Source organism: Cnephaeus nilssonii (assembly GCF_951640355.1).
Source record: "Cnephaeus nilssonii genome assembly, chromosome: 19".
Lineage (NCBI taxonomy): Eukaryota > Metazoa > Chordata > Mammalia > Chiroptera > Vespertilionidae > Cnephaeus > Cnephaeus nilssonii.
Window position 1 is genome coordinate 16,344,795 of NC_137090.1, and position 25,689 is coordinate 16,370,483.

At 41.2% G+C, this 25,689-nt stretch overlaps 2 protein-coding genes across 3 annotated transcripts in view; one reads left to right on the plus strand and one right to left on the minus strand.

Moving 5' to 3' along the window:
- The window catches only part of FAM20A (FAM20A golgi associated secretory pathway pseudokinase), a 33,243-nt gene extending 30,037 nt beyond the window's left edge, over window positions 1-3,206 (plus strand). Inside the window, 1 exon segment of the mRNA XM_079797684.1 lies at window positions 2-3,206. Coding sequence (XP_079653810.1) covers window positions 2-39 — 38 coding nt within the window. The 3' untranslated portion in view covers window positions 40-3,206.
- Window positions 3,207-4,902: 1,696 nt separating this feature from the next.
- On the minus strand, window positions 4,903-24,831 carry PRKAR1A (protein kinase cAMP-dependent type I regulatory subunit alpha). Of its 2 annotated transcripts, none has more exons than XM_079797910.1 (11): window positions 24,667-24,831; window positions 21,244-21,432; window positions 14,790-14,960; window positions 13,912-14,003; window positions 13,644-13,705; window positions 12,750-12,796; window positions 11,698-11,856; window positions 10,573-10,633; window positions 9,386-9,507; window positions 8,287-8,368; window positions 4,903-7,352 (listed from the first exon to the last, which is right to left on the minus strand). In XM_079797910.1, exons 2-11 carry the CDS (start codon window positions 21,418-21,420, stop codon window positions 7,180-7,182), a joined length of 1,146 nt encoding a protein of 381 aa, XP_079654036.1. In that variant the 5' UTR covers window positions 21,421-21,432; window positions 24,667-24,831; the 3' UTR covers window positions 4,903-7,179. The 2 variants fall into 2 exon arrangements, with proteins under 2 accessions (XP_079654036.1, XP_079654035.1); XM_079797909.1 differs by lacking the exon at window positions 24,667-24,831 and adding an exon at window positions 24,244-24,466.
- Window positions 24,832-25,689: the final 858 nt, after the last annotated feature.

A 25,689-nucleotide genomic window follows, 5' to 3' on the forward strand; every position in this document is an offset into this window, starting at 1 on the left:
GGCAGCCCAGACTCTGGCCAGGCTAACCTGACAAGGTAGGGGCTGGACGAGCCCAACTGCAGACACAACACCGGGAGCCGCGGTGGACTCGAGTGCGGACCTCTGCGCCCTCAGGTGCCCCGGCCCAAGCTGGGGGCCCTGGGTCGTGAGCTCAGGGAGCAGGCAGGGCATTGGGATGGTCCTCAAAGAGCCAAGTGGGACCCTGGCCTGCCTTCCTGGCGCACCGCTCCTCGAGTGGACTGACGGCCCTGGCTCCGCAGACCACCTCCTGAGCCCACTGGGAAATCTGGATGAACCCGAGGTCAGGCTTGAAGGGCATGGAAGCCTTAATCCCAGAAGAGAGAATTAATTGTTACAAATAAAGTAAAAGGACATCAAGTGGACACCTAACTGACCTCCAGATCCTTATTGTATCTATGAGGGTAACTCCTAATCCAGACAAAACTTCTGACTTATCACAAGCAAACAAATCTAAAACTAACTCAAATAGCTTCCAAGTAGACCTCACACTTTCCACTTACATTCCAGTCACTGTGGCCCAACCTGAGGACAAGAATCACTACTGACCAGTCCTCTAAAGTAATTTCTGTGAAATGGTATTACAAGAGGTAAAAATAACAGGGATTTGTTCAGGAAAGGGATGTTTCAATCTAAAGACTATTTAAATATCAACGGAAATAACACCAAATATGACAAAAGAGCATCCAACACAGGAGGGATTTTAGTGAAGGGACACGGGGTGGGGGGGGGTCTTGAAGGCGGGACAGCATAGGAGGGGGCCCAGCAGGTTCATGAGCCTGGACTGAGGCTGGAGAAAGCCAGGGCCTAGCACAGCTCACCAACCAGTGTTTCCCAAGAGCAGCAGGGGCCACCTTGTGAGCTCTGGCACGCTAGATGCCCTTTCTCAGCTTCTTTCTCAAAAAGGAATCAATCTAAAGTTTACTTCCCAAACCTCCCTCAAAAGTGGGTCTTTTGAGGATTCTCGGTCTCTTCTCCCTTCTCCCTCCTGACGCCTGAAACACCTGTATTAGGAGATGTTTCTTAGTCCGTAATTCATGACTGAGAATACAAATGAGAGGAAAGTGTTCATACTATAGAGCAGTGGTCGGCAAACTCATTGGTCAACAGAGCCAAATATCAACAGTACAACGATTGAAATTTCTTTTGAGAGCCAAATTTTTTAAACTTCTTCTAATGCATGCCACTTCTTCCAAATACTCGCCCAGGCCGTGGTATTTTGTGGAAGAGCCACACTCAAGGGGCCAAAGAGCCGCATGTGGCTCGCGAGCCACGGTTTGCCAATCACTGCTATAGAGTAACCAGTTAGTCAACAAGTAAAAACTCCTGGTTCTATCAGGTCAGCTCAAAGATAAACATCAGAAGAGCTCAAATACAGTACAAGTGTAAGGGGAAGGGAGAGGGAGGGGTAGAAAAAAGTTATCACTAAAGGTACAAGGTCAAGACTAAAAAAGTTATCAAAGACTTCTGCAATGTGTCCAGACAGCCCCAAAAGGCAAATGGCAAGGAATTTCTGCCCCACGCACACTGCCCCTGAACCTGGTCTCCATCACTCGCATTCGCTGAGCTCTTACCGTGTGAGAATGAACACACAAGGTTTCCAATCCTCCCAAACATAGATAGGATCCCCTGCTTCCCATGCACAGACAAGAAAAATTATGCTGAGATTAACGAAAACCACACAACTCAATGATTTAAATCTCAATTTCCAAAGTGCTCTTTCTACTGGAATACAGAAGCTCAAGAATCTTGCCCAACTTATGAAGCTGCATTTCTTTAAAGAAAACAACTCTTAATTAGAGGAACCTTAATTTAATGCAGAGACTTCTGCAGCCCAGGGCTGCCCACTTCATGAACTGCTTGCCTACTTCGGGCCGGTAATTCCCTTTGGAGGAGGGACTGGGTAATTAACTCAGAAGAGAGAGAAATATTCAGGCAAAGACCTTGCAAGAGCAGCACGGCGGCCTGGGACTTCCAAAGCTGCAGCTCCACCTCAGCCTTGCCAGGACGATGCGCTGGGTTCCAGTGGCCTGCACCACAAAACCTGCTGTACTTTACAAACAGAGAACTGAATTTGACCGCAATGTGTAGAATACCCAGGTACCTAACTATCCGCTTATCCTAAACATTCCATCATGTTTGCACTAGTAACAAAATTAAGACACTGTCAATTTGTCAAAAATAGCAGAAAACAAGACTCTCTCCTTAGAACTTTCAAGTTCTTGTAACATGTTCATTTTGGACAATCGTTCAGCTTCCCGTGACACATACACCGCCCGCCCCCCTCTCCGCGCCCCCCCCCCCCCCCCCCCCGTCTCTAGGTAAAAAGTTGTTTTCACTGCTGACAGCAAACTAAAAAGTGAAAGGGAATTCTACAGCACGTGACTTGTCGGAGAAAAGGCGTTTGGAGGAATTAATCCACTGTATCCTTCCTGAAAGTCAGGAGGACATTTGAGTTTGCAGATTGTAAAAAGTACAGTTGATTCTCTTATTCGGGCTAGTTTCATGGTCTACAGAGTCACCACAGGCACTAAATTAATGGACACTGAACTGTTTGCTCCTAGAGGAAATGAGGGTTTAGGTTCCTGTGAGCCTCTGATTGTTTTGTCAACCTATCAATACATAATCTTGCTTTACGTGTTAAGTGTGTCAAAGAAACCTTAATAGTATTGTTGATTCATTAACACTAAACTTGTGGCCAACAGCACTGTATGTAACTCATGCCTGAAAGAAGCTTACTTAATACACTTATTTTCTCCAAAAGGCACACCACACATCCTTCTTGCACTTAGGAACGCTGGCCAGCACTACATTCGGGGGCCATTTTAAATAGCGAAATCACCAATAGAAAGCACAAAAATGCAAAAAAGGGGCACTAAATACCCGAGAGCACAAAAAAGACACCTGATAACAGTATGACGGCAAACCAAAGGCAGAGCATCGCCTTGTTCAACCTGAGCGGGGCGCATGCAGGGAGACTTGCTCTTCGCTGCGTGTGCCTGGAAATAACTGTGAAGGGCTGCAAGTATTCATTCTGGGGTTACAAATAAATTTTAGCAAGTCGGCAAATACACAAAATTCACAAACAGTATTTGTGAATGAGAATCAACTGTAACTCACTTGGAGATTAACCAAGATGACAAAAAAGCTCTCCATCTAGTGGTGACTTTTAAAATCACAAAGCTAACAAGTTAGGGGGGGTGTGGGGAGGGCAATGGTAAGATATGTACACATATAATACCTTAATAAAAAAATTGAAAAAACAAACAATCAAAAAAAAAACCACAAAGCTAACAAGTTAAATTGGCAGGACTTTCACAAAATGAAAACTTACATTCAGTAGCGGTTGTGGTACAGTGGCAACAGAATAGAGTTGAGTCAACGCTCAGAACTTATGTCAGTAAGCACATTCTAACTCTATAGGTACACAACAATACTGATTTCTGTGTAAAAGTTCTATAGAGTAGAAGAGAGATTATGATTTCCCCTTTTAAATTCTATTTACAGCCTTTACTGATAACTATTATGATAGCTACCTTGGGGGACATATTAAATGGTGATCTAGCCATTGCTTCTCAAGGTTGTTTTACAAAAAGGGATCAGCTATTAATTTGTGGTTGGAGATACAGCAGTATTAAGAAAACCAACATCATGCTACTTCAATTTTAAAATGTTGGTATTTGAATCATTCAAAAGAGAAACCAATTCTATATCAGCCATGTTTTAGAGGAGAATTAAACTATAACCAGTATAGTCCACCTAAAAACATTAAAAAATATACATATATATCTATACACACCTCTCTCTCTCTCTCTCTCTCTCTCTCTCTCTCTCTCTCTCTCTCTCTCTCTATATATATATATATATATATATATATATATATATATATATATATGTTTTAAGCCCAGCTGGTGTGGTCCAGTGGCTGAGCATTGACCTATGAACCAGGAGGTTGAGGTTCAATTCCCAGTCAAGGCACATGCCCCGGTTGTGGGCTTGATCCCCAGTGTGGGGTCTGCAGGAGGCAGCTGATCAACGATTCACTCTCATTATTGATGTTTCTGTCTCTCCCTCTCTTCCTGTATGAAAACAATAAAAATATGTCTGTTTTTACTGATTTTAGAGAGGGAGAGAAACATCAATGTGAGAGAGAAATATTGATCAACTGCCTCCTGCACACCCTCGGATAGAACCCCAGCATGTGCCCAGATAGGGAATCAAACCAGACCTTTTGGCATATGGGAGGACACTCAACTGAGCCACACTGGCCAGGGCAACCTAAGGAACATTTTTAGTTGTATTCGGTTGTAACTCTAAAGGTTCCACTCCAGTAAGCTGATGGAAGGGATTACTGAATCTGGATGAGATACAAAGCAGTGCAAACTAAAGGGTAATCTAGAATACAACACATCTCCAACTCACTGGATATAAAGAAATACCGATATACTAATGAGTACAACTTAATTAAGTCACTCATAAATAAAACTTTATATATGCAAAATATATAAACAGACCTCACTATCTAAGTGGCTATTGAGTTTAACCAAGGCGAGTATGCTGACCAGAAATATTTCCCTGTTCAGTCTGGGAAAGTTCCAAAGCCGGAGAACCAGTCTTCAATAAAAAGGAACTGTCGAGCTTCTGATTTAATCCTTCCTCCCACTACCCTGTGAACAGACGTGCTATTTCAATTACTCTTTAAGCAAGGTTTTCAGATTCATTCTTTTACAAGCTGACTTGGAAACCACTGAAAACAAACACACGACTCTTTCCAAACACTAATTCCATAATTCACTTGTGATTTTCATCTTGCCCACCAGATTTGGAGATTCCAGAGAGAAGGGGAGGGAGAAGGGTAGGACAAAGGGAAGAAAAACGGATTCATTTAAGAATTTAAATTATTTAATCTTTTTTATTACTTGACCTACCATTAAGACAATCTATAACAAAAAGAATAGAGCATATTAGCACACACAGTATAATCAGACTAGTAACCAGGAAACAATACAAAATGTTCCTTTGGCCATCTATACTTTCTAGAGCAATAGATCTGAGAAATTCACTTACCAAGTCCAGAAATGATGACTTCAAAAGTCCTGATTATCAACTAAGACAAATTACACCATCGTGATATCTCACATATACTCAGATTGCACAAAGATAAAGCTTTAAATGTGTTAATTTTTAAATTTAGACTTAAATTTTCTTAGATTAAAAACTACAAAAGGGAGTAAACAGCAAGCCAAATTATTTAAGAGCAAATTTCATTTAGGAAGCATTATATGTGAACATGATTATTATATACAGATATGAAACTGCAATTTATGGCATTCTAAATAATTCACTGAAGTACAGTTTTGGCATTTAAACAAAGATCAAATCAAGCTTTACAAAGCTAATAAGAACATAATTTTTACTTTAAAATTTTTAAATATAAAAGGTAGCTAAACACAACATATAGATCAGAAACCCTCACTTAATATAGATTTGAAACATAAAAAATTTGTAATAAGGTGGCTTTCTATCCCACACTAAAATGTAAATAAAACCTCTTTCCCAGATTTATACTTCAAACTGAGTAACAACCTAAAAACTGCTCAAATCTATGAAAAAACTCTACCATGACCAATTTACCTTTTAAATGGCCTGGGAAAGGGTAGGAGAAAGGATTAGTAATCAAAGCCAGTTGCATACAAATGGAAAAATGCTTGCAGCCACTCCCAAGTATAACCCTATATTACATATAAATCACGACGAAAATAAAAGTGCCCACATTACAGAACTGTGAGATTTTGTTTAAAAAAAATAACATAATAAAAATAAACTGTTGGGTATCATTGGTGCACGTGGAATAATGTAACACATAAGATTGACAAGGCTGGAAAATACGGAAATACAGTTAAGACGCAAAACACAAGCTTACTTTAAAAGAACAAAACATCTGCCAGAGAATAAATGCTAAATAGGAAAGCAGAACTTTTCAGCAGGATGGCCTTTGAGACCAATTTGAAACAACACAGGCACACCCCACCCCACCCCACCCCCACCCCCCATACACTCTAGTTGATGTAAAAAGGAGGGGAAAACATAAAACCAAAGTAAAAAACGTCTCCCCAAAATCTCTTGTCCCAGTGAATTTAGTGGGGCAAAGTTCCCATAAAATGAACTCTCCACCTGGCATTTCTTCCTTTAGCAACATCACCTCCGTTTTTCTGTTATGATTTTTGCTCCATATATTCTATCTATTCCCAGCAAACTAAATCTCTTGGAATCTGTGTTAATGAGCACAGATTACCCTGGAGTCCACTAACCAAAAGCTCTAAGTCAACAACCAAGAGTGGAGACCTGGAATTCTAATTCTCAATGATCAACATTTGGCACTAGCTGGATCAATAAAGAATTTCTGAGCTGAGGCAGATGTAGTTAAACCATAATCAGTATTTGCAGCCTATGATTTAGTTTCAAACTCAAAAGGCAGGTATGAATAGCTACACCTAAATGTATTTCAGAACTGGAGAGGAAACAATAACAAAGATATAATCAATACCAGGCAAATTCGCTTGACAAACACAAATTCTGGTTAAAAGGAAGAAGAAAACATAACAGATCATATCCATCTGATAACTAGAAGAAAATGGGTATTTTCCTACCCTTAATCTAGTTTAAACACAGGCAGATATCTTCCTAAGATTTTTTCTGTATCAGTTTTCCTAATCCTTAGAGCTTAATGAGAAATCATTTATTCTATAAAGAAATACAGCATAAATGGCCACAGTCTAAATATGCTTATGATAATTAGAAAATTATATCACTTAAAAAAACATCTTGCACTGTTACAACATTACTCTATGGTAATTATTTGGTGCAGGGATCTGCCCTCACCAAAAAGCATGGCATGTATTGCCAGATGGAATACTAACACTGCACAAAGAGAAGCAGTAACAGCAAAGTCTCCATAGAACTCTCTATTTATTTAACTGTGTAGGAGCATCCAGTTAATGCTCCAAATTAAAAACAGTGCAATAAAAGCAACTTTAATATAAACAGACAAGAAGCTGCAATGCCAGTGGCCACGTGGTGCTGCAAATAGGGAAAATAAAGCAGTGTGCAAGAGGGAGGCATGGACTGGGGAGGTGAAAAGGGAGGCACAGGAGGCAGATTTCAGACAGACAGTGACACAAAACTATTGTACTGCTGGATGTTTCGTTTGAGGATATCTGAGCACGGGCCAAGAACACGTTCAAATCTAGGTCGGTCCAGCTTAACGCACTTCAAAGGGCCACGAGCCACCACCGTGGCAGCTCGGGGACGATTCATCAGTAGTGCTATTTCACCTGGAGAAGGGAGAAAGAGGAATAAGAGGAGGCTAACTTCTATGAGGAACATTTTCTGAGATGTGCACTTCTGAGAAAGAAAACAAATATGTATTTCTCTTAATAACTTAGTACAGGCCACATCAAATCTGTACTTAAAAAACAACTGATCGGCCCAGCTGGCATGGCTCAGTGGTTGAGCATCAACCTATGAACAAGGACCTCACGGTTCAATTCCTGGTCAGGGCACATGGGTTGTGGAGGCAGCCAACCAATGATTCTCTTTCATCACTGATGTTTCTTTCTCCCTCTCTCTTCCTCTTTGAAATTAATAAATATGTATTTTTAAAAAGCATTTTTTAAAAACTAACTGATCAATGAGATAATCAATAACTTATTTATTAACCGAGTAAAGGTCAAAATCTCACACTGGTTCTCTGAGAGGCAAAAAAGATTGCAATCTATATATATAAAAGCCTAAGCGACCATTCGACCGGTAGCTATGATGTGCACTGACCACCAGAGGGCAGACGCTCGATGCACAGGCATGGAAACATGGAACAGACTGATGAATCTCAGAGGAAAGAGAAGGTGGGGAGGGCGGGAATAGATTAACCAAAGATCTTATATGCATACTAAAGGTAAAGTGGGGTCCCTCGGGCTGGCCTGTAGGGACCGGGCCAAAACCAGCAGTTGGACATCCCCTGAGGGTTCCCGAATTGTGAGAGGGTGCAGGCCAGGCCGAGGGACCCCACCAGTGCACGAATTTGTGCACTGGGCCTCTAGTTAAAGAATAAAGTTCCCGGATATTGGCACCAAATCTCCACCCCCACCCAAAGAATAAAAAAATTAAATTCAGAAGAAGAAAAGACAAATCATGAGACTACGATATTGCACTTAAAGGTGACTTAAAGAAACAATGCCTGTATATTATATTGTGAGGAAATCTACATACCAAAATAATCAGAAGGCCCCAATCTTCCCACTTCAACGAACTCTTCATTTTCTGATCTACGCTGCAGCACAGCAGCTGACCCCTATAAGAAAATCACCAAGAAGCAAAACAAATATTTTCAAATTTAGGGTAGCGTTTTTACTAGTATATACTATGCAATTTTAGCTACTAGTATATACTATTTTACTAGTATATACTATGCAATTTTAGCTACTCTGAAAAAAAAAAAAAAGAATTTCACGGTTATTTAAAATCCTGTGTGTTCATATGACAAAAGCTGACTGAACAGAGTAACTGCATGAGCTTAATTCCTATTTACCCAGCAGCCCTTGATAGGGAGCCCTTCTCATCAAGCTAAGGTGCTTGGGTAACTTGAAGGGTTCACACAGATTAGTAAGCTAGGGGAGGCGGGAAGCGGGTGATCTAAGCTTGCTACCTGTTTTTATAGGTAAATTTCATAGGAACAGTACACCAGTTTATTTATAGTGTCTGCGGCTGCTCCTGCACTATGACGACAGAAACTCTAGGGCTCACAGAGCTAAATTACGTATCATCTGGCCCTTTACAGAAAGAGTCCCTTGATCCCCTTCACCACACCCCCAGGTTAAATAAAACCAATTAGCATCTACGGTGCCACATTCACAGAAAATACACTTTTTGGATCTACTTTTCAGTCGAGAGTATCTGCTATACATTCCCATGGGTTGTGAAGCTATAAAATATAAAATATAGTAACTTTTAGAATTTAAACCCTTGCCTTTGATCTTTGGTTGCCAAATAGCCCAAACACATAATTTTAACAAAGATGGTGCAGAATCATTATAGTCTGCTATGCTGCTAGTTTGTTTGGCTTGCTTAAGGGGGATTAATTTCAGCAGGCCAGAATTGGGCTATTACTTCATGAACAGCCCTTCCAGAATTCTGACTCAAACACATTTAAAATGTGGTGGTCTGACAGAAAACCAAACAACTGCATTCCAAGATGAAAGACAATTTTTAAATAAAACTGTCAGATATTCTTTAAACCTAAGAGTGTAAATAAGAATTAACCCTTTTTTTCTCTACAACTTCTAAAGGTATCAAATGCAAAGTCCTTTACCTCTAAGATAATGAAGAACTCATCCCCTGGTTCTCCCTGCACCACAATCTTCTGCCCATCTTCAAACTGGACTGGTTCCAATGCATCAGCTACTGTGAGACGTTCCCACTTGTCCAAGGATTCTGAAAAGAATGACAAGGATTTCTCATAATTCGGTATTGTTAAAAACTTTAAAACAAAAAGTATAAAGAGAATCAACCATATAGCCATGCCCATTCAATACTCGGTGAGTGTCTCAGATTAAACATGTTGCCTCTCTTCAATTACCTCTAGTCTCAGCAAGATCCTCCGATTACTCACAGATAACCCTTAGGTCCTTACTTAACAGCCCCAGTGGCCAGGTTAATTTAGACCAAAGGCACCCAATGGTAAAGGAATTAAAATGTAATCATTACGTATTCCTAAAGACTGCCATCAATGCAAATCAAACCTGCAATTACAGAACCCAAAATAGTGTCACCATCCATATTATTCCAGAGGTTTATAGAAGTCATTTATCTATTTAAATCCTCATTTGAATTAATTTATCAAACTACAAGAACTAGAAAATAGTTTGGCCTTTGGAACAAAAGTTAAGACACTAAGCAAATGGAACCATTTCAGAGAAAGGACAAATAAGGGGGTGGGAGGGTGGAGCCAATTCACTGTAACAAAACAACTGCAGAAGGCATCCTACCTTATAAAAACTGCCATTTACCCTCTCAATGGTTGTAACAACACATAGACATAGCTCCAAAATTTCAACAAAACTTGTAGCTTTTTTTGAGAAAGCATACACCACCTCATCTTTCTACAGAGGAAATACGTTCCTGGAAAACTTTCCTTAACCAATAAACTCACTGATGGAGCAACAGAGACAGACGTCACAGGAGGAACAACTGTAAATGTGCAGAGGCAGGGAGAGGACACTCAGCCTTTCTGTCTCTCCAGGAGAAGTGAGTAGCACATAATTCCAGAAAGCTGCTCCCAGCTCCAATCTTTCCTAAGGTTTGTCGTATACTAGCAAATTAAGCACACTTTAAAATTACTTCTTGGTCATACTTTAACTCTGTATTCCATGTGTTGTATGATACTATTAGTAAAAACAGAATTGTTAACAAGTAGTTTTTATGAAATACAATAGATTCTGCTTAAGTATAGCTAACACTTCAACTTAATAATTCTCTATGCCATCTTCCAAAACTCACCTAAAATAGACACTTTACTAAGAAACTCCTCATACATCTTCCGCTTTCTCAGAGTGCTTCCCTATAAAAAACACACACACACACACAAAAAAAAAAACACATCATGTCAAAAAATGTGTAATTATCAAATAATGCTGTGGAAGAATAAATACTAAGTTTCAAGTAAATTGAGAGAGAGAGAAGTCACAGCTTGCTGCTGCTGCTTCTTGATACATGATTATTTTTCTTCATGTGACTATAGCTGAATCTAGTTCCAGCTCAGGGATGTTCCCCATAACTCCAATCCTCCACGGAAGGAAAAAAAATAAAACTGCTACCACTTACAGCCCTCCTCCATCCCCCAAAAGTGCCAAATTGTCTTATCTGCAAAGTTTGTTAAATATATGTAGGGAGGAAAAAGGGGAACAAACAGTAGTACCCCATAATAAACATTCCTTACACAATAAATTGCCTTGGCAATTATAAATATTGATATATATACACACACATCTATCCCCCAAATACAGAAAATTTTCAAAGTACATCTAACTGCATATTGTCAAATAGCCAGATAGGCTCTGCACAAATTTAGAAAACCATTCAAGGTGACTAATGCCGTCATCTGGGACTTAAACATCCAAAGCTACTCTATTAATTTGCCACAAAGTTCTCAAAAAGTCTGACTATGTCATCAGAATGTTCCAAAGGTTTTATTATTTTATTCCTTTAGTGAGAGGGAACATGACATTTTCATTACCGATTACCCACTTTCAGTTTAGGGAGCTGATTACTTCTGAATGGCCTTAAAGAACTTTATGCACTTAGAAGCAGCAGCTATCAGACTATCTGTGATGTGTAAAGAGTAGGCAAGTGAAGATGTGCCTATGAGCAAATGGAGAGAATTCCAAAGGTAAGCCGACCATTTCATATACACTACATTTGTTTCCCATGTAATTCCTGGTCAAACTTTTGTTCTAAAAGATCACTCTTTCAAATGGTACAATGAATAACGCTAAACTGGGCTCAATGCAAAGCACTCAATCATTAAAAGTAATATTCTCATTTTAATTTGGTGATATTATTCAATTTAAACATTAGTTACATGGACAGGTAGTCTAAATCACATTTCAAAAACCATGGTCTTACCATAAGGATTCTTCTATAGCTGTCTCGGTCAATACCCCACAATTTCACATTTGTCTTCGCTTTGACAGTGGCTGCTCGAGGTGTTCCATAAATCAAAGCAAGTTCTCCAAAGCTTCCTCCCTCCCCAACACTGGTTGCCCATTCATTGTTGACATAGACCTAAAATGCAAATGACAATTGCTTTTTCCCTAAACACACAAATACCTTATTAAAAACAGGCAAACCTTTTTTAGGGGTCAGAATCCTGAACTTGTTTTAAAACAGAATATACTATGTTTTCAATACACAGCAGAGCAAAATACTTGACTTCTGACAATGAGTTCAGTTCCGAGTGTCTGTGATTTACCTGGTTTAATCATCTGATAAGAAAAAAGTACTCACTCAACTGATGATCAGGGCAGAAAGGTGAAGCAAGCATTAATAAAAACCATACACATTTACAGAGTATTGTACTGAGCACTGTGCTAATAATAAGCATTTCACTTGCATAAGGCACTGAATTTCCTAATAAGCCTGAGAACAATGCCATTGGTATCTCATTTCATTTATTATCAAAACTTACAGAATCAAAAAGTTGTAACAAGTCTCATTAACTAATGAGGCGTCCTAAAACTACGGCCCACGGACCACATGCGGGTGTTTTTGCCGTTTTGTTTTTTTACTTCAAAATAAGATATGTGCAGTGTGCATAGGAATTTGTTCATAGTTTTTTTTAAACTATAGTCCGGCCCTCCAACGGTCTGAGGGACAGTGAACTGGCCCTGTTTAAAAAGTTTGAGGACCCCTGGTCTAGAGTCTCCCCTACACCTGTCTTACTCCACAGCACACACGCACGACTTAACCAATACTCCAGCAAAAGTTCTGAACTGCATGTCTACCTGAAGAAAATTACCTTTAAAAAGTTTCTGTGTAATTAAAATATGTGGCAAAAATATTGATGGAATTAACATACAAAGGCTGTAACAGCCCTTCAGAAACTCTTAGAAGCAATATATATATATCAATACATTGACTTTTAAGATTATCAACATATTTTTGTTATTAAATCTTACATCCATCTCTCCTTGATCAATCACATAGAAGTTATCCCCTTCATCACCTAAAGGAGAGGAGAGTAAAAAAGTTAGAAGCATTTTACAAATTAAAGAAACACAAAGGAAACTATGAAATTAATGTAAAATCAACTTATTTCCAGTTCTACTATGAAAGAAGAGAGTGTGTTATAAATTAACACAATCTTTCAAGGGGAAAAAGTCCAGTAATATATTTTAAAAATCATAAAACTGATCAAATTTTCAGTCATTTCATGATGAAAAATACCTCTGAAAAATAACTTCAAGAACAGCCATTATGTGTGTGCAAAAATATTAACTGCCTATCATCTGTAACAACATAAAAACCCAAATAAATAACAAAATATCAGGCTGTCAAATATAGGAAAATATATGGATCATAAAAACCCACAAAGATATCAAGAGTACATAAGAAAGGCAAAAGGTGGGGAAGGACCCAAAAGAATAGATCCATGTTAGTATATGTGGGCAAAAAGGTAACAATCATTAGAAGGTATAAAACCTCATAAATAGAGAACTACATGACAGAGAAAATAGTTATGCTTATTTCCTACTTTATTTTATGTGATTAAAAATATGAAGGATATATGATTCTGAAATTCCATACATCCAACATAAAAAATGCAGGAATTTCCTTTAACAGTTACTATAAACAAAATTGTATCAGATGGTAGGGAAATATTAATCCCTTAGGGTAAGTGTGCCTTTTAGCTGAGTCAATTTTGATTTTCAAAAGAAATAAAAAAGTTCAGTAGTTTAACAAAAGGAAACTGGTAGGTTGAAAGAGAAAAACAAACTTCAGTATTAAAAATCCTACAATCTGGTCTCCTCTCCCAGAATAATATTGCATGCCACAAAAGCAGCAGCCCTTACCTTGCTGAATAACAGTCTCTCCAGCAATAAAGGAAAGCGGAAACATGGCATCAAAAATATCACTGCAAGGGACAGAAGGCCTCGTGTTACATTGCATGTGCCTCTTCTGTGGATTTCAAGCATTAACCTTAAAATTCAAGCTCCTAAAATGTTCAGCAGGGATTGTCATCAGGTGAGTCATGAACGTTAAAATGTGCAACTATGATGAGACTAGTTTGGGACTACAGCTATACAGGAAAAGAGCACATAACAAAGAACCTCTACCTACCTTCTCTCATTATCATCAAGATGTGAAAACAGCACATTCTTTTCAATGGCCTTGGCTAACGCAGCCATTGTCTTATAATCTTTTGGTATAACCTAGAATAGAAGGTCAAATGATGATTGCATAAACCAAAAACATTTCATGCTTGAAACCTGCATGTCAAGTAAATGACAAGCTACATGATGGTATTGAAACAAGACTGCTTTAAGTATTTTCAACATAACCCGCATGTACTACCTTTGATCCACAAAGTACTCAACAAATACTAATTAATCCCCTTGCTTATAGCCAGACCTGTATTTAAAAGCTGGTATTTGGTTCCCAGTCAGCAACTAAAGAAACAAACCAAAAAACACCTTGACCAAGGTCATTATTCTAAGGCAAAGTGAACATTTTATGAGTCAATTTTAAGTTGTGATCATGTGCCATTAGTTCCACAAGCTTCTAGGCAGAATGATTCTCTTCCCCCTTCAAGCTAATAACATCACCTGAAATGGCGGGTGGGTTCTAAGGAAGAACCAATCAGGATGATGCTTACATGATATAAGGTTAACAGACACAACATAAATTACAGGATGCCAAAAAAATTGACACCATGATTCAAGAGAAAAAGGAGTACTGCATCCTTCTACTGCAAAACATCATGGAAAAGAAAACTCCCCAAAATGAAATTATTCAATTTAATAACCACTTATTTTCTCTGATGGCACTGTCATCACAGAAATTTGTCCCTCAGTACCCAAGAACAACACAGGGTGGAGTATAATCTAGCCTGTTTGTGTTTTACTATTCAAAATCATGAATGCATTCATCAAAGAAACTAGAAGATTACCATGTGGGTCCCGAAAACATTGCCCCAAATGTTTAGACATCAAAGCTACCTTTCTAACATATGATGCAGCGTCTTCCTCCGTGTAGACTTCAGCGCTGATGGCACCTCGTCGCCTCCGGCCTTTAACCACTGGGTTGGGTGGAGGAGGAGAGATTTCATCCTCCCTCGAATCTCCACGAGTGCTTGCTTTCTGCAGATTCTGAATCTGTTTGGCCTCCTCCTGAAAAAAAAAAAAAATTATACATTTATAAAGGAGATCTTTCAGCATGTAAAGGTGGTGTTCTCATATTTCAGTGATAAGTTACCTCAAATCTCTTCCTCAACACCAATGTAAAAGGGGAAAAGCCAATTCCAAATGGGGAAAAATGGAGTTGAGTTTGAAAAGAAATATTCTGAAACAAGGACTGTTTCTCAGATGATAATAGATGCCATACTTATTAATGAACAAAAGTCATTAGTATAAGAACACATAACATGCAAGTAAAAAATTAGATACTCATTATAATAACACTAGAGGCCCGGTGCACATCCGTGCACCGTTGGGGTCCCTCGGCCTGGCCTGCAGGGATCAGGCTGAAACCGGCTCTTCGACATCCCGAGGGGTCCCGGATTGCGAGAGGGCGGTTCTTGGGTGACACACCCTGGAATCGGGCTCCCTCCTCTCTGGTTCCAGATGCGTCACCTGAGAACCTCCGCTGGCAAGTGACTGTAGCTCTGCAGTTCCTGCGTTGAGCATCTGACCCCTGGTGGTCAGTGCATGTCATAGCTACTGGCTGGTGGCTTAAGCTTTTATATATATAGACAGACGAGGATTGTAACACACACAACAGCAATAAACTGCAAAATAAAATCCTGAGGAATTAGGTTTTTAGTATGCTGCTGAAGATAGCATGAGACTCCTCCTTCCCCCGAAAATAGGATGTATTCAGGCATAGCAGTGATTCAAGAATGTCTAGATTACTGTGTTACTTCATTCATTCAATAAGCATTCGCTAAATCTGCATGCCAAGTCTATGATATGCAAGGGAAATACAAAAACCAATAGAGGAGGGTCCTGAGCCCATGGAATTCATTTCTAACTGGAGTCTCAGGAAAAAAAACAAATAATGAAATTATGTGATGATGGTAACCAAGAATTTAAATTAGATCAATATTTCTCCTAGCAGAGCTACAAGCATTCTTTATTATCAGTGTTTACACTTGTAGTTAAATTTTAAAAACGTTACCTGCTTTTAAGAACATCTTGCTAAATTAATTCCCATTAAAAACTGAAATGAACTGTTTAACATTCTTATTTATCAAATCTAGAGCCTTAAAAAGAAATTCCTCAGGTCTGCAGCAAAGAATGAGTTTATTATGCCTAATATAAACTAAGAATGAAAACACAGCCCTAGCTGGTTTGGCTCAGTGGATAGAGCGTTGGCCTGCGGACTGAAGGGTCCCAGGTTCGATTCCAGTCAAGGGCACATGCCTGGGTTGCGGGCTCGATCCCCAGTGGGGGTGTGTGCAGGAGGCTTCCGATCAATGATTCTCTTTCATCACTGATGTTTCTATCTCTCTCTCCCTGCTCCCTTCCTCTCTGAAATCAATAAAAAAATATATTTAAAAAAAACACACACAAGAATGTGTTACCCACTACTTTCTCATTTGACTCATTCTCCATTATTTTTCTAAACCATCTTTCAAATTCAAAATGAAGTTATTAGCATTTATGATTTCAGAAAAGTTTTTGATAAAAATGAAATTAAGGAGATGCCTACTTTTTCCCCCTCTTGCATGGTACTCAGCCCTGACTTTGGCCTCAAGCCAATACACATGCAGCAAAACATCCAGAACAGTAACCATCAAGATATTAATAGTGTTAATTTCTATTAACAGAACCATGTCTGATTTTTACTTTTTTTTTTTTTTTTGAGGAACAGGGTTTGCTTTATTTTCTCATTTGTTTGGATTTTCTAATTTTCAATTAAGAAAACACACAATAGGAAAAACATATCACAAAAATAGATTTAATACATTTGTATATTTGATTACAAATGCATTTACTTCTTGACTAATCGATTCTATTTCTAAAAATTTATTCTAAGATATGCATATATGTGAAATGACATATATACAAAGTTACTCCTTGTATCGTTTTTAGTAGTAAAACACTGGAAACAATCAAGATGGTCATTAATGGAATGACTTTAAATAAATTATGCTATATCTATGCAGGGAATTGCCACACACGCATTTGAAAATAAGAAACTCTTTTACATCTGAATTTGTCTATAAATGCCCATAGACCTATAAAACAGTGGTTGCATTCAAGGAAGACAACAGAGAAGACTTTATTGTTACACCCTTTTGTACCTGCAGAATTTGGAACCATGTATAAATATGTAACTAATTTAAAAAACCATTTTTAGAAAATTCACTTCCATTTTCATTCTGGTAACTGCAATAATCAGTAAGGTTTTCTGATTCCTTATTAACATAGAACCATAAAACTCAAGTCTCCCCTAAGTTTAAAGAGTATAATGAAAACACAAATTCCAACCCCTAAATTTGTCATTGGAATATCACAAAAATTTCACAAATGACATCACATTTGGAACTGTATTCTATCTAACTGTATTTTTAAGATTCTTTTGAAGGTAACTTTTTCTTAAATCCTCACCGAAGGAAATTTTTCCATTGATTTTGAGAGTGAATAGAGGGAAAGACAGAAATACTGAAGTTAGAGAAACACACATTGATTGGTTGCTTCCTGCATGAGCCCAGGGCCCAGGTCAAGGAGGAGCCTGCAACCTAGGTACATGCCCTTGACCAGAATCGAACCCGGGACCCTTCAGTCCACAGGCCAACGCTCTATCCAAGCCAATCTGGCTAGGGCAGCATTTTGATTTTAACAATGTGCATAGATTCTCATCTTTACAGCAATCAGATATAACCTAATCTTGATGACTCAGAGCCATTATCAATTTCGATTTCTAATTATCCTTGTTCTTGCTGTTGTCATTCTGTCAGTCTCTTCCCACTTCATTTCTTTCATATATTAAAACAATCCACCCCTTCCCCCAAACCCTCCCAGACTATCCTTTTTCATGTTCAAACTAGAGGCCCAGTGCATGAAATTCATGCACTGGGGGGGGGGGGGGGGGAAGGGGGAGAGTGTCCTCTCAGCCTGGACTGCGAGCCCTCGGGGGATGTCTGAGTGCAGCAGAGGCAGGGAGAGGGTCCCGCCATCACTGCTGCACTGGCCAGCCGTGAGCCCGGCTCAGGGCTCTTGGCTGAGCAGTGCTCCCCCTGTGGGAGCGCACTGACCACCAGGGGGCAGCTCCTGCGTTGAGCATCTTCCCCCTGGTGATCTGTGTGCGTCATAGCGGCCGGTTGTTCCACAGTTTGGTTGATTTACATATTAGCCTTTTATTATAAAGAATTATATAGGATTCTGTCCTGACCACTTAGTGTTTTTAACAATTATTTGTTCCCTCCCTTTCCTTACCAGTCTATTCTTCCCTGTAGGTAAAGTTACCACCCCACTGACTTGGGGCTTGACCTTATGACTTGCTTTGACTCTGGACTATAAGTGGACATGCCATACCATGCCCACTTATGTGGTCTGACTCTGCCCCCTTGAACTCTGTCCCCTTTCTGCCTTGAGAAGGGCATGCTCTAACAGTGGCTGCTCCTTCCACTCAGCCCCAGAGTTAAGACATGTGGAGACAAGACAAGATGTGCTGAGCTCAGATTTGCCTAGGATTGAGAAATAAGAAAGGTCTTTTGTATAAACCACTGAAATTTGAGGGTTATATGCTGCTGCAACAATAACTATTACACTGTACAATCATAACCAAGTTACTTAATCACTCTTAGTTTTATCTGCGACCTCTGTAAAATGGTGATAATCACCTAACTCACAAGTTTGAAATGAGTATGTATGTAAAGTGCTTCACATAGTATTTGGCACATACACTCAATGGTCGCAGCTATTGAAATTCTTCTATCAGACAGGCAAAGTTCTTTTTTTAAAAAAAAAATATTTTATTGATTTTTCACAGAGAGGAAGGGAGAGGGACAGAGAGCCAGAAACATCGATGAGAGAGAGACATCGACCAGCTGCCTCCTGCACACCCCCCATCGGGGGATGTACATGCCCTTGACCGGAATTGAACCTGGGACCTTCCAGTCCGCAGACCGACGCTCTATCCACTGAGCCAAACCGGTTTCGGCACAAAGTTCTAATATATGCATAAAAGGGGACTTGAATTCCAGATGACAGTCTGAAGTAAAATACAGCAGCTTTCAATAAACGCTGTGACAGCCTGGCTGGCGTGGCTCAGTGGTTGAGCATTGACCTATGAACCAGGAGGTCACGGTTCAATTCCTGATCAGGGCACATGTGCCCTAGCTGCGGGCTCAATCCCCAGTGTGCGAGTGCAGGAGGCAGCCAATCAATGACTCTCTCTCATCAAAGATGTTTCTCTCTCTCTCTCTCTCTCTCTCTCTCTCTCTTTCCCCCCCCTTCCTCTCTGAAATCAATTAAAAATATATAAAAATTAAAATAAAAAATGCTGTTAAAGTTTTTGGTGCACTGAGTAGTTGAGGATACCAGAAACATGACCCTTGGTTAACACAAGGAAGGAGGTGAGAAGAATGTGACTGATTTTCAGACATCTAAACCTAACACCTAATATGTAGAACAACTGACCTGTTAAATAATTGAAAATCTACTTACTTAAAAGCCCTGGCTAAAGAAATGTATGCAAGTGAACAAAGACCCTTGCATTATAGGAAAAGCTTGTTAAGCTGTGACCTTCATTAAGAGGTAAAGAAGCCAACACACATTAAATCTAAAAAATCCCACCTGCAAAGAAGCTAATAATGATTTCTTGCCTTCCCCTTTGACAGTGCTTAATCAGTGCTATTGTAAGTACAGGCTTTGAAACTAGCACCATACATTTAACATTCCCTGTAAAAAGACACATCATGTCTAACCAACTTCATCCCCTCCTTGGATGGTTTCTAGTGACATACAAAGAGAAGAAGAATCATGTTACAGTGACCCATTTCAGAAACAAATCTCTAGGAACGCATTTTATCGCAAAATAGAAATGCCCGTAGCAGCCTGGATCTAGAGTATCTCACTATTTGGACACAGCTGACAGAGAAAATCTGCCCTGGCTAGGTGGCTTATTTGGTTGAAGCATCATCCTATACACCAAAAGGTTGGTTCGGTAAGTACAGAAGGCACTTGATTGAGTTTTCTCTCTCACACTGATCTCTCTTTCTCGCTCTCTCTCTCTCTCAAAAAAAAAATATATAATATAAACATATCCTCAGGTGAGGATTAAAAAAAAAACACAAAACAACAACACAGACTTTCTACTACAATTCCAAGACAGCAAGGGTACATTCACAAGGACCGGTTATTTGTTGTTATTGTTAATTATTCTAATTATGGTACTAAACACCAATTTTAACAGCTTTTCAAGAAAATAGTAGAAAATGCCAAATCATTGAGCCACTGAAATTTTTAAAACCTTAGTACAGAGTATTTTACAAATAAGTAAATCTGATTAACTGTCCAAATCAATGGGATTTATCATACATATTTCCATTAGACAGATAATGATCATATACCTAAGATATCCCTGAACCATATCAAAACTTCAATATGCATAATAAAACCTGTAAATTTATCTCACAAATTTACAGAAGCAATTCAAACTACGTACTCAAAACATTTAGGGATCCCGACTTTCTCATTCATCATTTCTTGAGGGAATAATTAAAGCATGGTCTTTGATGCAAAATTATCATTTTGCTTAGAAAATCATATACATATGCTTTGGGCACACTGATATACACACAGTGAGGATAAAACAAACAAAAAGAAAAACTGGTTTAACTTTTTTTTTAAGAGGAAATGAGTCCTGACCAGAACTGTAAATAAAGTACAATTTTGACAATCATCAACCTTGATCTCTGCTCTACTGTCAATTCATCTGAGATATAGTCTATAAAAAAATGAACTGCACTATTTCAAAAGTTCTGATATACTGGTCACAAGCTAGACTCAAATGCTTGATTCACCTGGTTTTAAAAGGTGGGATAAGGCTTAAGTTTACTTGCTTTGCTGAGCAAGAGAAAAACATTAACTGCTTTCAAGTACTTTAGAATTTCTCATTCCATACACTGCTATACTACTTCTGATCAATTGTATGCAGTCAGTTATTTTATTTAACCAGTTTTATGTATTAATTAAAACAGTTACAATTTGGAAACCCTTTGTTTGCCATGTAAACTTAGCATACAGATTTGTTTTCTGTAAAGCCTACTGATTGCAAAGTTAAAAATTACAAATGCCTTAACTGCCCCCTTGTTTTGAAATTCTATTTTAGACTTCCTATTTGGTCAGAATTTTGTTTCTTCCAAAAGATAGAAATTAGCAACATTCTACAGCATTACATTTAACAATTGTCAGGGTCATCTCATCTCCCCACATTTATTTTTACCTTCTCCAACCTCTCGAAGTATTCCCTGAGGAATGCCATGGGTCTCTCGGGTCGAGCAGTGCACAACTGCACAATGGAATCCTTCAGCAGGGCCTGAATGTTGTGCTTCTGCACGTAGAGCTCACATTCCCGGAGGCTGCGCTCCTCGTCAGTGGCTGCAGAGGTACCAGTCGCCATGGTTCTCGTTCTCTACAAGGAGAGACACACATATGCTTGTGTCAACTATAAAGAGCAAATGCCAATTTGGCCTTTAACTTAACAAATTCATTAGGACTGATTCACAAAGGTGTTTTCTCCCCCTCCCTAAGTAGATTTTTATTTTAAGGGAGGCGAGAGCTAAGGAATGCTATGACATGCAGAGAAATCGCATTCTTCCAAAGAAGTGTTTCATTCCGTTTCTGCTGCAGGATCTAGACTTTGCAGGCAGCAACAGTAAGAGGCAGTAACCTCAGCTCCAGGGAGGAAGTCTGAGCCACAATCCCCTGCAGAGGCGGGGTGCTGAGGAGTCAGGCCCTATGGGAATTTCATTCAGTTCTCCCCCTGCAAAAAAAATCACGATGACGTGGGAAGTGTGTAAATGGTAAACAGGACAGAGAATTACAAGGGCACACAAGTAGGTTCTAAATGAAAGCAAATAAGCACAATGAAGAACATCTGACATTCCCTATACGAAACTCCTATCTCAAGGGAGTGTCCTAATGTCAGCCAGCAAACCACTGGGGCAAAGGATCTGATGCGCCAACTACTAGTGTAATCAAACAATTTTAAAGCACAAAAAGAACCCCAGATGAGACTCTTTTACCAGATTCCAACCCTAATTGATAACACACTTATTAACCCATTGGTAAGAGGGAAAATCCTTAATAGAAAAACAAAACAAAACAAAAAAACACTTACCAAATAAACTATAAAAGATTTAGACAGGAAAATGTCAAAATATTTTCTTCATCTGGACAGGAAAATATTAAAATACGCTAAGTTTTAAACTTACATAAAGATTCAATAGATAAATTGCATTCAATGAATTTTAGAGGCTTCAAACTATCTTGAACTATCTCGGAACTATCTCGACATGAAGTAAAATAGAGATATAGTAACAGGTAGCTAACCTTACCTTGGAACTAAAAGCTTAGTTAATTTAACCAACAGATTCATAAACTGTTTTCCTTCTAACTCCTAATTACTGAATAATTGATTAGAAAATAAAAGCCAGGTCTGCTCTGCAATTAAAATCAATACTAATCTGACTTTTCAAAATATAATGCACACAAAACTACTGAAATCAAACGGTACATGTAAAAGTAGAAAGAAATACTAGAATAAAGTGCTACACTATTACTCATGTTATTTTGGTGACTTTCATAAGGGTCAATAAAGAGCAGATCAATTAACAGACCACAAAAAGTGTGTAGCTCCCTGACAACATACATTAAAGGATGCAGATAAGGAATCATGCCGCTATTTCAGAAATAGTTAAAAAACAAAACAAAACCCAAAACATCCACTTTAGGATGGGTTTATGCCAGACACTTTTTCAGGTCAATCATATGAACTGAGAATAACCTTCACCAGAATTTTATGCATTTCTGATAATACTGAAGGCCACCAAGAACAATAATAAATCAGATCTCTTATGCTTTAAAACAGACATTTTTTCCCCAGGAATAGCAATACATATATATTCAATTGACCAGAGAAATCATTCAAAGATTGATGAGAACTGGGTCTAAAGGGATGAAACTGTTCTGTTGGAAACAAAGTAATGTATTAAAAAGACCAAAAAGTAGACGCTGGTAATACGGTAGCACATGAACAAAAATGTCCCGATATAATAAGAGTCACCATGTGAATCCCTGAATACCCAAATTTCACGGTCTTCATATTTTTAACTAAATATACTTTGACTCTGTACTTGTAACTTAGTCTAAAGGTAACTTAGTCTGAAGAGCCCAACAATTTAGCTTCTCCCTCCGAAAATTATTGAATACTTTAAAATGTCAATTGCAATGTCTCTGCACTCACATTCTCTTGTTTGGAAGTTTCGGTTGGGATAAAATGCAGTTCCAAAAGGATTACATGCTAGGAAATATTAAAAACGCTTGGCGAAACGCTTGCAGATTCCGGCTGCACCCTCTCGGAGCAGCCAGGAGCGCTTCCCTGGAGAACACGTTAGCTTTCTTTCCTCGGCTGAACAGACCAGCCCTCCGGGAAGCTCTCCGGTCGTTAAGTCTTAGGGCATCGCACCTGCCCTGAGCTGCAGGGGTTAACAGATAGCGCGTATTTTTAAGGGGAAGGACGGGAGAGTGCCCTTCGTCCTACTCTAGTCGGAAGGCCACCGTGGTGGCGACGAGGCCTCGGGAGAGGGGAAAAAAAAAAAATCGGGAGAAGGAGGTGAAAGGGGACAAAATGAAATTTAGGAGCCAGGCTAGAACCGTGGGGGGAGGGGGGGTAACCCCGGCAAGAAGGAAAAGCGATCGCTAAAGAAGAGGAGAGGACAGTCGAGAGGAAAACAAGAACGGACGGGTCTCAAAGATCCGCCAGAAACGCCGAGGGAAACCATGGCCGAAGCCGGTAGGAACCGAGCTGTTGTCCTTCAAGAAACGAGGGAAGGCGAGCGGGGCGGCCGCGGCGCGCGGGGGCGGAGGCGGCGGGGCGCGCGGGCAGCGGAGGGCCAGGGAAGGCCGCGGAGGGCCGGGGGCCGGAACCATGAGAAATAGGGGGAGCGCACGGCCGGAGGGTGGGGGGCGGTGCGGTCGGGGAGCCCTGCACCCGAGCGGACATCCCGGGGGCTGGAGGCCTCGGAGGTACGGCATCGGGGTCGGAGGCGCGGCCCGGGGCGTGAGGCCTGCGGGGAGGCGCCCGCCGGGGAGGGGCAGGGGGTGCGGCCATCCCCAGCAGGTCGCTCCCCGTGACGCCATCTTGGATCGGTCCAGCGCCCCCCAAACCGGCGACGGGGCGGCGAAGCTCGCCGCAGCGGGGCCCCTGGTCGAGCGCACTTGCCTGGGGACGCGAGGAGGCGAGCGCGGGACTGCGGCTGCGAGTCTGCGGCTGGCGGAGCTCTCTCGGCGCTTCCCTCCCAGCCCGGACCCACTCTGCGATAGCGGCTCCGCGGCGGCTCCACCGGAAACGACCCGGCCGCAGCCAATCACCGCTCGGCTACTGACGTCAATGCGCCTCGCTCTGGCCAGAGCCGTCGCCTTGACAACCTTAAAGGCGCAGCGAGCGGCCCCAGGTACTCTGCCGCCCCTTCTTGAAGGACGCCCCCTCCCCGCCCCTCCTCACCCTCGAATCGTACCCCTTCTGCTCTTCTTTCCTTCTTAACTCCTCCGTTATCCGCAGCCCTTTTCTCACTCCCGCCTCTTCGCCTTTTCCCCCACTCTTTCTAGCCCGGCGCTTCCCTCCTATTCACCTGTCCCTCCTTACCTGCTCCTCTCCGGATGCCGCAGGGTCCCCTTTATCCTTCCCGCTGCTCTGGACTCCTCTCCGCGCGGCGTTCAGGAGCTCCCTTCTCTCCTCCTTTCTCCTCCTCTCCTCTCCTCTCCTCTCCTCTTCCAACTCTCACTCCTGCCGCCTCCGCTTTTTCTCTCTCCTTTCAACCCCACGCCCCCAATCCCACCCCCAGCCCACGTGGGGCGTCTCGGATGTCAGGTGGTCGACTCCGCCCCTGCAGGGGAGGACGCGGGGGCCCCCGCGGGGAGATTCGTGCAGTTTCCAGGCCCCGAGGAGGCGGCGGCCCCCGCGGATCTGCGGCAGCTGCGCCGCGGGCCGAGCGCGGGCGGATGCCCGGGAGGCGCACGCCCGGCCGCGCATCCTGTGCCCGGCCACCAGCGCCGCGCGAGCCTCCGGCCCCGCTCCGCCATCCGGTCCAGGAAACCTGAGCCCTGCCAAGTGTCTGCTTGGCAGACCGGGCTGCTCTCCCCTCCGGGGGTGCTGTCGTCAGTGGAGGCCACACGGCCCCCGTGGGCACCAGACACTGGAAAGGATGTTGTCAGGGTCCAAGATTGGCCTGAGTCCTAGAACCTGAAATACCACCACCACCACCCCATCGCGCCCAACCCCGTGGGGGTGAGGAGTACAAAGCGTGCAGATGGGCACGAACGCTCGGTGACCACACAGAAAATCTCCGCTGCCCACGAAAGCTGCACCAATCGAGGATGCCTGGGGGAGGGGGAGCGCCTTGACTCCTTCAGCCATTTTTCCCCCCATCAGAGTATCTGCCCCCGGAGGAAGAAAGGGGGAGCAGGGGACAGGTTTCTACAAATAAAGTCGCCAAATGAATACAGAAGGCCCTTGGAGTACACGGGTCCTTGGGTCCGGCTGGTACCTGTGGTGCTCGCCTGGTATATGCCTCCAGGGTTGTAGGTGTAAATACAATGAATGTAAAACTGAATTCATAGCCCTGCCTGCCCAGGTGGCTCAGTGGTTGAGCAGGGACCTATGAACCAG